The sequence below is a fragment of the Eptesicus fuscus genome, chromosome 7 (genome assembly GCF_027574615.1).
Source record: "Eptesicus fuscus isolate TK198812 chromosome 7, DD_ASM_mEF_20220401, whole genome shotgun sequence".
Lineage (NCBI taxonomy): Eukaryota > Metazoa > Chordata > Mammalia > Chiroptera > Vespertilionidae > Eptesicus > Eptesicus fuscus.
In genome coordinates, this window is record NC_072479.1 from 31,333,367 (window position 1) to 31,346,070 (window position 12,704).

Genomic DNA, 12,704 nt, shown 5'->3' on the forward strand with positions numbered 1-12,704 from the left:
ATGCAGCTGTGAACAAGAAGGATCTCTTACCCTTTGAGACAGCATGGTGTGACCTGGAGAATATTATGCTAAGTGAAATAAGCCGGACAGAGAAAAACAAATATCACATGATCCCACTTATATGTGGAATCTAATGAACTAAATAAACTGATGAACAAAATAGAACCAGAAACATTGAAGCATGGAACAGACTGATGTATTTCAGAGAGAAGGCAGGGGGTGCAAAGAGATTAACCAGAGAATTCATATGCATATATGCATAACCCATGGACACAGACAATGGTGCAATGAAGACCTGGGGAGGGGGTTGGGAGTGGAGAGGGTCAATGGGGTAAAATGAAAAACCCATTTCATTGCACCTACAGAAGAGGAAATTTTTGAACTATGAACCATACCTCCCTTACATAGAATCTTATGCTATTGTTGGTCCAGGAAAACACTATACACTTAATATTTTAAAAGCTATAAAATTCTGATTGTATTAAAGAGTTTTTTTTCTTTCTTTTAGAAAAGATGCACAAAAATATTGTAATATAGTGTAGATATTTGGGTAAATATTTTATTATAACTATATTTTTTTCTTTTTTTAGGTTCACTATTTTCTCCAAATTTTTATCTTGAAGATTTTTGTACTCTGAATAAAATTAGAAAAATGGCAAGAAAAACATATATTCTCCATATAAATTAAACTATTGTTAACTTTTTGCCAATTTTTTTCTCAGTCAATATATCTCTATATATTAAAATTTTTTCTTCTATGCACCTTTCATAAAAGATACTTTAAAAATCTCTGATATAAAAAAATCAAATTTGATTGACTCTTTTTTATAAAAACCTTTGCCAGGTCAATGGATGACCTCTGTCTCACCCAGTCAAATTTCAGTAGAATTATATAATGATAATTTTTACCTCTTATGCACAACTAAATAAAAAGTAAAAATTTCCTATTCATCTGGATTTTAAAACTGAGAAAAGAACAAACAATACCATCCATATGCACACAGCTTCCTGGCTTAAGAATTCTTAGCAAGAGACACTGGATGTTCATTAAACTAATAGAAAAGAAAACTGCTATGTTAATATGAATAAACTAACCATCTGACCTAAACCAGCAGTTTTGAAACCATATCTTATTAAGAGACATCCTATCTAATAAAAGAGTAATATGCAAATTGACCATCACTCCAACACCCAAGATGGCCACCCCCATGTGGTTAAAGATGGCTGCCCCCATGTGGACACAAGATGGCTGCCACAAGATGGCTGGCAGGGGAGAGCAGTTGTGGGCAGTTGGGCGTGACCAGGCCAGCAGAAGAGGGCAGTTGGGGGAGACCAGGCCAGCAAGGTAGGGCAGTTGGGGGGGACCCAGGCCTCCAGGGGAGGGCAGTTGGGGGGTGGGGAACCAGGCCTGCAAGGGAGGGCAGTTGTAGGTGATCAGGCAAGCAGGGAGGGCAGTTAGGGGTGACTGGGCCGGCAGAGGAGGGCAGTTGGGGGCGACCAAGTCAGCAGGGGAGGGCAGTTGGGGGGGGGGGACAGGTCTGCAGAGGAGGGCAGTTGGGGGAACCAGACATGCAGGGGAGGGCAGTTGGGGGGGACCAGGTCAGCAGGGGAGGGAAGTTGAGGGGGGGGAACAGGTCTGCAGGGGAGGGCAGTTGGGGGGATCAAGCCTGCAGGGGATGGCAGTTGGGGGGGACCCAAGCCTGCAGGGGAGGGCAGTTGAAGGGGACCAGGCCAGCAGGCGAGGGCAGTTAGGGGTGACTGGGCCAGCAGGGGAGGGCAGTTGGGGGCGACCAGGCCTGCAGAGGACAGTTAGGGCTGACCAGACTGGCAAAGAATGGCAGTTAGGGGTGACCAGGCTGGCAGGGGAGGGCAATTAGGGGCAATTGGGCCAGCTGGGGAGCAGTTAAGTGTTGATCAGGCTGGCAGGGGAGTGGTTAGGGGGTGATGAGGCTGGCAGGCAGAAGCGGTTAGGGGCAATTAGGAGAGGCAGGCAAGCGACTGGGAGCCAGCAATCCTGGATTTTGAGAGGGATGGACGGCCACCCGTTTAGGCCCAATCCCACTGGATCAGACATCCCTCAAGGGGTCCCAGATTGGAGAGGGTGCTGGCTTGACTGAGGGACACAAGTCCCCCCCCCCCCATGCACGAATTTCATGCACCGGGCCTCTAGTAACATATTAAATGAGCTGCTCTGGATGAAGGTATATGTGGTGCTTTAAATCCTGCTATGTACTTTGCTCTTCAGGCAGCATCTCAGTCCAGGGAGCACAGTTTGGATACCATTATTTTAATGCTATTGCACAGTTTTGCAGCTTTTAAAATAATAAAATGTTAATTCTTAAAAATACAATAAGGAAAGATTTTTGAGAAATATCAATATTTCTCACAAAACTGAAAAGGTTTTGAAAATAAAAGCAAACCTTGCAACTCTATATTCATGACAAAATAACTTAGTTTTATTATTTTAGTAAATGTATATCTTACAAGTAGTTTTAAATAGAAGTTCTGTAAAATATATACCACATAAAATTTTCAAATATTTGCAGTTTTCAGCATGCACTAAGACCATTTAATGAGCAAAGAAAGTATATCAAAATGCATAAGGTGATAGTACATCAAATTTCAATTGATATAATATTAAAATTGCAAGAATATCAGATATTATTTTAAATGTTAATTCAAAATGACAACAATGTCAACAAAAATTATGGAGAGCTAGAAAGCACCAATTATGCTGAAATAAATGAAATTATGAGATATGGAGAATTTTGTACCTTTATGTGGGTTTTCAAATTCTTCAGATAAGAGGTGGTAGCAACAACCCACGCTGCAAACTCCCTTGATTTCAGAATTGGAAGTAAATATTCGTAGAGTATTTGAAGCAAGATCACCACAAGTATGTAGACCTACCATCAAGCAATCCTTTAAAAATGAGAAGAAAAACAAATTTTGGCAATTAAAAGGAGGGCTAAAAATACATTTCAGGTGAAGATTTTAAATGTTCATTAGAATATATGGAGCTTTTAAAAATGACCAAATTCTAACTAGAAAATACTGTTTTTAATTTATTTTTATAACAAACTAGAGGCCCGGTGCATGAAATTCGTGCACTGGAGGGGGGTCCGTCAGCCCAGCCTGCCCCCTCTCACAATCCGGGAGTCCTCAGGGGATGTCCTACTGACGGCTTGCCTGCTCCCCCCAGAGGCTTAAGCCGCAGTCTGGCCTCCCTCTGCAGGAGGTGACCAGCTGATAAGGGGAAGGCGCCACCCCCATCACCCCGCTGCTGCTGCCACTGCCGGCTGCCGCAGCCACCAAAGTGTTTTCATCAACATGGACTCCAGTCCCTTCATCACGAAAAAATGACAACTTTCTTTAGGCATTTTCAAGATGTCTCTTTCATAGGGTATGACATTTCTTTCTTTTTTTTAATCCTCACTTGAGGATATTTTTCTATTGATTTTTAGAAAACATGGAAGAGAGTTGGAAAGACAGAGAGAAACATCAATGTGAGAGGGACACTTCAATTGGTTGCCTCCTGCATGAGCCCTGACCTGGGCCCCAGCCAGGTAGGAGCCTGCAACTAGGTACATGCCCTTGATCAGAATCGAACCCGGACCCTGCAGTCTGCAGGCTGAGAATCTATTCACTGAGCCAAACTGGTTAGGGCAGGATATGACATTTCTTAGCCCCTTCAGCAGTGGACCTTCATTTTTTCCTCCAGGAATGAGGTGGAAAAACCCTAGATCACCTTCTTGTATTCTTATTACCCAAGTTACCAAGAACACTGCAAGTGGCGGCGTACATGGAGCTTAGCCAATGAGCAGTAAGAAAAGGTGTTTCCTCTGCAGCTCATGCACAGAGGCAGGACTGCTGGTGCGCTGTCTCCCAGCAGGGGCGGGCCCCCCTGTGTGTTGTGTCTCCATTCCAGGCCCACCCCCAGCCGCGCCATGGCTGCTGGGGCTGGGGCGGCACGCAGTCCCCTCCTGCCCATCTGCATGTGCAGCCTCCTACTGAGCCGGTTGTTACTGTTACGGCGTCCTGGCTAATTTGCATATTACCCCTTTATATATAGAGAGATAATCATTTCCTTTATGGACAAAATGACTGTGATCATTTATCACAACTAAATACTTTTGAGTTACTGTTTTTAGTTACTTACCCATTTGGATTTTCTCTTTTCTGTTTCACAACTAGCCAAACTAAAGATTGGACTAATCAAATGTAGCATGCATGACTATGAAAAACTTGTGATTTGAGACACATTTATAACTTACTAATATTTTTTATAAATTCACTTCTTCACAAATTGCCCATTAAAACTTATAAAAAACTGTAATAAAAAACAAATAAAAGGTGCCAAATTAACAAAAAAGTTTACTTAGTTCATTCCTTGCTTCAAATATAACAATTTAAAATTCAATGTAATAATTTTTGTTCTAAATTTTATAACATCAGTTTTATGTAAATATTCTCCTATGAACTGTTTCAAAGCCTAATTTTAATGTATACACATACTGAATTGGTACAACTGCATGTACTCACGGAATCTTGATCAATATACCAATTTTCTTTTAATTCTCCAGTGCCTTAATTTCCTCATCTGTAAAATGAGGTTAATAATGGTACAAGCACTTTGGAAAACATTGGCAGCTTACCATAAAGTTAAAACATATACTTGCTAACAATTATGACTTACAAATCCAACTCTGGGCTAATTATCCAAGAGAAATGAAAACATGTCCATACAGTTAAAAACTGGGCAGGGGACTTGAACAGACACATCTCCTAAGCAGGCATACAAATGCAAATCAAAACTACAATGAAATACCACTGACAACTGTTAGAATTGTTATTATCAGTAAGACAAGTAACAAGTGTCAGAGAAGTTGTGGAGAAAAAGGAGCCCTCATTCACTGCTGGTGGAAAGGCACACTGGTGCAGCCACTATGGAAAACAGCACAGAGGCTCCCTCAAAAATTTAAAAAAAAAATAGAGTTATCATATGATCGTGTAGCCCCTCTTTTGGGTATCTACCCAAAAAACTTGAAAACATTTATTCATAAAGATGTATGCATAAGATATATGTTAACTGCAGTATTATTCACAGTGCCCGAGACATGGAAAACAACTGAAGTGTCCTTTGATAGATGATTGGATAAAGATGTGGTACATGTAAACAATGGAATACTACTCAGATGAAGTGCTGCCATTTGTGACATGGGTGGATCTTGAGAATATCAGGCTAAGCGAAGTAAGTCAGAAAAAGTCACTCATGATTTTACTCATCTGTGGGATGTAAAACTGAAAGCAACAAATGAATAAACAGAGAAAAGAAACAAAAACTCAGAGACATAGACAACAGTATGGTAGTTACCAGAGGGAAGGGAGGTGGGAGGTTAGTACAGTATAAGGGGGTCAAATATATGGTGACAAAAGTTTTGACTTTGGGTGGTGGACATATAACACAATATATAGATAATGTGTCATAGAACTGTACACTGGAAACCTATATAATCTTATTAACCAATATCACCCTAATAAAATTTTAAAAAACTGAAAAATTTAATAAGTAGAGTATTACAACTTGAAAGGCTACATTGTTTGTTTGTTTGTTTTTTGTTTTTAAACAATGAGTTAGGCTGAATGATTTCTAGAAGCTCCTCTACAATATTGTCTTAACATGTAATGGTGCCTTTGTTTAAGAAATATTCTCTTTGAATTACATTTGACATAGTTTAGAAAAAAGTTGAAATTCTTTAAGAATACTCAGAAGCTAACATTTGCTAAAAAAATTGCATATTTGGTTACCAAGGCTAACATTAAATACTAGGGGCCCAGTGCACGAATTCGTGCACCTTGAAATGAACTGTGGGCCATGAGGCTGCAGTGGGCACAGGGGTGGGTCTCAGCCCATCCTGCCCGGTCCCTCCCGCTGCAGCCCCCAGTCCCCTGTCTGCTGGCAGCCCCATTCCTGCCGCTGCTGCCACTCCCACGCGCTGATGGCACTGGCCCCACTCGCACCCACTGACGGCGCAGAGCAATTGATGCCGGCACCAGCTGCGGGTGCAAGTGGGGCTGGCACCAGTAGTGGGTGCGAGCAGTGGCTGCCAGCCCCGATTGCCCTCAGGAGCAGGGAGAGGTGGAGAAGCCCTGAGGGGCGATCGGGGCCGGAAGCTGCTTCTCGCACCCACTGACAGCGCTGAGCCATCGGGGCCGGCGCCAGGCACCAGCAGCGGGTACGAGCGGCAGCTCCACTGCCAGCAGCGGATGCCAGCAGGGCTGGCACCGGCAGGAGGTATGAGCACCAAGCAGGACCACGGCATGTGGGAGGGAGCAAAGAACTTTCAGTAACCACCAGAGGCTCGCACCAATGACAGCGACTGGCACCCTGCCTTGGTCTGGTGCCCCCTCACATCTGCTCCACCATCCCGCTGTGGCCGATGCCCGCCATGTTCCACGCTCTGCCGCCTGCTGCCGACACCTGCCATGTTCCACACACGCCCCCTGGTGGTCGGCACACGTCATAGCAACCGGTTGTTCAGTTGTACCGCCGTTCGGTCTATTTGCATATTAGGGTTTTATATCTACATAATAAAAACCCAGTGGTCGTAACATCGTAACGACCAAGGACCAGTCACCAGGAGGCTGCGTGCACAGCGAGGCGCATGCAGGTGGGCAGGGTTGTGAGCACGGCAGGTCTGCGAGCATAGTGAGGCACGTGCGCATGATGGGGCCGCGCAATTTCATGCACTGGGCTTCTAGTTTATAGATAATATTGCTGTAGATATCTCTTCAAATATAAATTAAAATGTACAAGTTTTCTTGAATTGGAATTTTAATAATCCCTATATTACATAATGAGAACTTAGCTTACTAACTTTTGTGCTAGTACTTCTGTTTGATTTAGGAGGTTTGAAATGAGTGGAAGGCACTCTATTTTGGAAAACTGTAATTGTCATATTTTATACATCAGATTTTGATAGCTGTGAGAATCATAAAAGTCTATATATAATTTTAGCTCTTTAGATTAATGTAACCAAATAAGATATGTAGGTTAAGTAAGCTACTATTAAAATTTAATTCTATGTCCTAGAACAATTTTATAAATCAAATCAAGGAATTCAAATGTGAAATTACCTCCAGATCTTTAATAATATCATGTAGTTCTGAATCAGCAGTAATAAAAGATGTTAAAGGTGAGTATATATTTGATTCATTTGACTTGGATGTTGTTTTTCTTCTCTCTTTATTTGCTTCAGACATTTTTCTCTTGGGTATTTGGGAGGAAGAAGTAGGTTCAATGGCATTAATAGGCAAAAGGTCTATAAGAGAAAAGGCATTTTCAAAACACAAATTTTCTTCTCGATGTGAATGAACATGTAGGTTTTCCATTTGTTTTCTGATGTTAGAAATAACAGAGCTGGAAAAGTCTGGCAAGAAATCTGATGTAGACATAATTCCTTGATTTGCAGGACTGTTGTTACATACTCCCTCAATATCTGCTTTATTTTTAATTTGATCTTGCATTTTCTTTTCTTTTGCCATTTTTAATGCCAGTTCATTGACATCTAAGTTTGACCGAGTATGATAGACTTTCCAATGTTTCTTCAGCTTCCTGTTTCTCTCCTGAGCTCCATGAGTATTGGTATTTGAGGAATCGATTCCATAAACTTTTAAGCCATACTTCAGGGATAAATAGGAACTTAGGTAGCCTTTTCCAGAACCCAGGTCAATTACCTAAAGAAAAACAGAATGAATTAAAGTAAATAAATGGTTGTATACTTTATACAACCTCTTATGTTTTTAATTTTAATTTTGATTCTTATTAAAAACCAACCACACTCATCATTTTTATTTAACTTTTTAAAAGAAGTTCTAGACAGTGTAATGTCAAGAAAAAGATGCAAAAGTCCTAAATACTGGAAATAAAACTCTCTTTCTTCATAGATCATATGACTGTCTCAGAAAATCCTGATTAATATACCAAAAAAGCTAACGTAACAAGTAAGTGAATTTAGCAATGTGTCAGAATATAGGATCATTAGAAATTAATAATGAACCATTAGAATATATACAATACAGTAGCAAATTATAAAATTAGCATAATACTAGAATATCTAGTAATAGTAACAGAGGTTGTGTAAGATCCCTATACACTGAAAACTACAAAACACTGCATAGAAAAAATTTAATAGATTAAATAATGATATACCATGTTGACCAAACATGAGACTCAATTTTTAGATGGCAATTCTCCCAAATTGACGTACAGATTAATGCAATCCTAATAAAAATTCCAGCAGATTTTTAAAAAAGAAATTGACAAACAGGTATTATAATTTATATGAAAAGGCGCAGTTTCTAGAATAACCGCAACACTTTTGAAAAAGAATAAGGTTGGAGGATTTACACAATTTTGGAATCAATATAAGACTAGAGTAATCCAAATAGTATAATGCTAGTATAAAAACAGACATATAAATCAATGAAAAACACAGAGTTCAGAACCATACTAATATAGACAACTGATTTTTCAAAAAAACTGCTAAGGTAATTCGATGAAGACAAGAGTCTTTTCAACAAATGGCGCTGGTATAACTGGATGTCTGTATGAAAAATGAACTTTGCTTGTGTCATTCCAAAAACAATATTAATTAAAAGTGTATCAAATATCTAAATGTAGTAGTAAAAATTAATTGCTTTTTAAAGAAAACCTTTGTCACTTTCGGAGAGGCAACGATTTCTTATGTAGGACATAAAAAGCACCAACTACAAATAATTGAAAAAGTAAACTTCTTTAAAAATGAAAACTTTTGCTATTCAAGATAGTTAAAAAAGAAAAGAACTACTGATAGTATATTTGCAAATCATTTATTTGACACATGGTTCATGTCAAGAATATATAAAGAAATCTTATCTACACTAATAAAAGAGAAACATGCAAATTGACCATCACTCTTCTACGTCCACCAGCCAATCAGAGTGAGTATTCAAATTAACCCAACTAAGATGGTGGCCTGCCACGGAGCTGGAGCGAGCAGGAGGCTTGGGTTGCCCCGAGCGATGGAGGAAGCCAAGCTTCCCACCCGCCCTGGCTGGCCCTGACCTCCGCTCAAGGCTACAAAGTTTCAATTATAGAAGATAAATAAATCCCAGATACCTGCTTCCAGCCAGCCCTGGCCTCCACTCAAGGAGGTGCTGAAAAAAAAAAAAAGAAGAAGAAGAAGAAGAAGAAGAAGAAGAAGAAGAAGAAGAAGAAGAAGAAGAAAAGGAGGGGCTGGGACCTTGGGTCACCGAGGGGTGATCAGGCCAGGATGGGACGGCAGGGGCCACTGGGGATAAGCAGACCAGCAGGGGGGCCAGTTAGGGGTGAGCAGGCCATCAGTGGGGATCATTTGGAGGTGATCAGGACAGCAGGGGGGGCAGTTTGGAGTGAGCAGGCCAGCAGGGGGGGCAGTTGGGGGTAAGCAGGCCAGTGGGGAGGGAAGGAGGGGGTGAGCAGGCCAGCAGGGGGGCAGTTGGGGGTGAGCAGGCTGGCACCGGAGGCAGTTGGGGGTGATCTGGCTGGCGGGGGGCAGTTGGGGGTGAGCAGGCTGGCAGGCAGAGTGGTTAGGGGCAATCAGGAAGGTAGGCAGGCAGGTGAGTGGCTGGAACTAGCAGTCCAGGATTGTGAGAGGATATCCAACTGCCGGTTTAGGCCCGATCCCTATAAACCAGCAATAGGACATCCTTCGAGGGGTCCCAGATTGGAGAGGGTGCAGTCTGGGCTGAGGAACATCCCCCGCTCGTGCATGAATTTTATGCACCAGGCTACTAGTCCTATCTAATAAAAGAGTAATATGCAAATTGACTGTCACTCCAACACACAAGATGGCTGCCTCCATGTGGACACAAGATGGCTGCCACAAGATGGCCAGCAGGGGAGGGCATTTGGGAGGAACCAGGCCTGCAAGGGAGGGCAGTTGGGGGCGATCAAGCCTGCAGGGGAGGGAAGTTAGGGGTGACCAGGCCAGCAGAGGAGGAAAGTTGGGGGCGACCAGGCCTCCAGGGAAGGGCAGTTGGGGGGAACCCAGGCCTGCAGGGGAGAGCAGTTGTTGGGGAGGAGGCCTGCAGGGGTGGACAGTTGGGGGGAACCCAGGCCTTCATGGGAGGACAGTTGGGGGGGGGACCAGGCCTGCAGGGGAGGGCAGTTAGGGGTGACCAGGCCTGCAGGGGAGAGCAGTTGTTGGGGACCAGGTCTGCAGGGGAGGGCAGTTTGGGAGGACCCAGGCCTGCAGGGGAGGGCAGTTGGGGGGGACCAGGTCTGCAGGGGAGGGCAGTTAGGGGTGACTGGGTCAGCAGGAGAGGGCAGTTGAAGGGACCAGGCCGGCACGGGAGGGCAGTTAAGGATGACAAGGCTGGAAGGGGAGGGCAGTTAGGGGCAATCGGGCTGGCAGGGGAGCAGTTAGGCATCAATCAGGCTGGCAGGGAAGTGGTTAAGGGGCAATCAGGCCAGCAGGGGAGGGCAGTTGGGAGGGACTAGACCTGCAAGGGAGGGCAGTTGGAGGCAATCAAGCCTGCAGGGGAGGGCAGTTAGGGGTGACCAGGCCTGAAAGGAAGGGCAGTTAGGGGTGACCAGGCCTGCAGGGGAGGGCAGTTAGGGGCAATTGGGCTGTCAGGGGAGCAGTTAGGCATCAATCAGGCTGGTAGAGAAGTGGTTAGGGTGTGATAGGCTGGCAGGCAGAAGCGGTTAGAGACAATCAGGAAGGCAGGCAGGCGAGCAGTTGGGAGCCTGCAGTCCTGGATTGTGATAGGGATGTCTGAGCGCCCATTTAGGCCCGATCCTACCAGGCGGTCAGACATCCCTCGAGGGGTCCCAGATTGGAGAGGGTGCAGGCTGAGCTGAGGGACACACACCCCCATGCACGAATTTTGTGCACCGGGCCTCTAGTAACTCAATAAAAGACAAGCAACCAATTAAAAATGGGAAAATTATTTGAACACACACTTCACAATATGTCATATAAATGGCCAATATTAAAAGATGCCCAATACCCACTAGTCTTCAGGGAAATGCAAACTAAAATCATAATGAGAAATGCACAAATGTAAAATGGTACAGGCACTTTGGAAAATAGTGGAAGTTTAACATAAAGTTAAAACATATACTTACTGTATAATCTACAAATCCCACTCTGGGCTAATTATTCAAGAGAAATAAAAACATGTCCACACAAAGTCTTGTAAGTGAACAGTAATAGCAGACAAATAAAGGTAACAACTCAAATGGTCATGAACTGGTAAATGAAAAACCAAATTGTGGTATAACCATACTATAGTCTACTACCCAGCAAAAAAGAGGAACAAAGAGTAAATATAACAACATTGATGGTGCTCAAAAACTATGTCATAAAGATGTCAAACACAAAACATCATTTATACAATGTTCTAGAACAGTCAAAACTATAAGCAGATCAGTAGTTCCCTGAGAATAGAGGAGAAAATAACTTGCAAAAGGGCATGAGGAAACTTTTTACCATGACAGAAATATTTTTTATTATGGTGGTGGTTACACAACTGCATACAATTAACAAATTTATCAAACTGAATGCCTATAATTGGAGAATATATTAATTAAACTAAAAATGACAAGATAAATAAAACGTTACCAAGATTACTATTATATTGCCATGCCTCTTCATAAGAAATAAATGGACAATTACAGAAACACTATCATAAGAAATTATCTAATATTATTATATCTATCTTTAATTCTTAACTAAAATCAATCAAACTCTGTCGTAAGTATGAGCCACTCAAGGAAACATGCCTATATTTATAGTAATGCATATCATTAATTAAATCCTCAAAATTTTCAGGGGTCTTGTAATTCAAGTAGTTCATAGGTAAGACTCCAATAAATAATATCCTCTAAATAAGTAACTAGCTTACAAATACTTCCCTATACCAGTTTTTAATGTTAATCTCTGGGAAACACAGAAGCATAATATATCTTGACTTTAAGGTAACTGATTGAAGTTACCATACCTATACTCATGAATATAAGAGCTGTACAGTAGAAACTCTATTAATCAATTCCCTTATATCTGAATCTCCAGAGAAAGCAAAACTTTCCTTTGCTTCTATAAAACACACTCACTGATGTCAATGACAAATTTAATGCTAGCAACCAATGGTTGATGTAAACACCAGCATATCTGTTCCCACCAATTTAGATGTTTTCTTACCAAGAGGTAATTGAGTTTGTTTTCAAATCTCTATATATAAAAGCCTAAGCAACTGTCCGAACAGTAGCTATGATGCGTAATGACCACCAGGGGGCAGACAGTTTGACCAATAGTTATGACATGCACTGACCACCAGGGGGCAGACAGTTTGACCAATAGTTATGACATGCACTGACCACCAGGGGGCAGACAGTTTGACCAATAGTTATGACATGCACTGACCACCAGGGGCTAGATGCTCAACACAGGAGCTGTCAAGCTGCAGTGACTTGGCAGCCGCGGTTCTCCACTAACGCACCAGGAACCAGAGAGGAGGGAGCCCAATTCCAGGGTTCATCACCCAAGAACCGCCCTCTTGCAATCCAGGACCCCTTGGGGGATATTGGAGAGCCGGTTTCGGCCCGATGCCCGCAAGCCAGGCCAAGGGACCCCACCGGTGCACGAATCCGTGCACCAGACCTCCAGTATATTTATAAC

General features: G+C 42.5%; 1 protein-coding gene across 1 annotated transcript in view; it reads right to left on the reverse strand.

Moving 5' to 3' along the window:
* METTL25 (methyltransferase like 25) overlaps nt 1–12,704 on the reverse strand; it is a 102,304-nt gene that overhangs the window by 62,329 nt on the left and 27,271 nt on the right. The window contains exons 4-5 of the mRNA XM_008143797.3: nt 7,138–7,737; nt 2,775–2,922 (exon numbers count right to left, since the gene is read on the reverse strand). Of these exons, the coding sequence (XP_008142019.3) occupies nt 2,775–2,922; nt 7,138–7,737 (748 nt within the window). The remainder of the gene's footprint in view (nt 1–2,774; nt 2,923–7,137; nt 7,738–12,704) is intronic.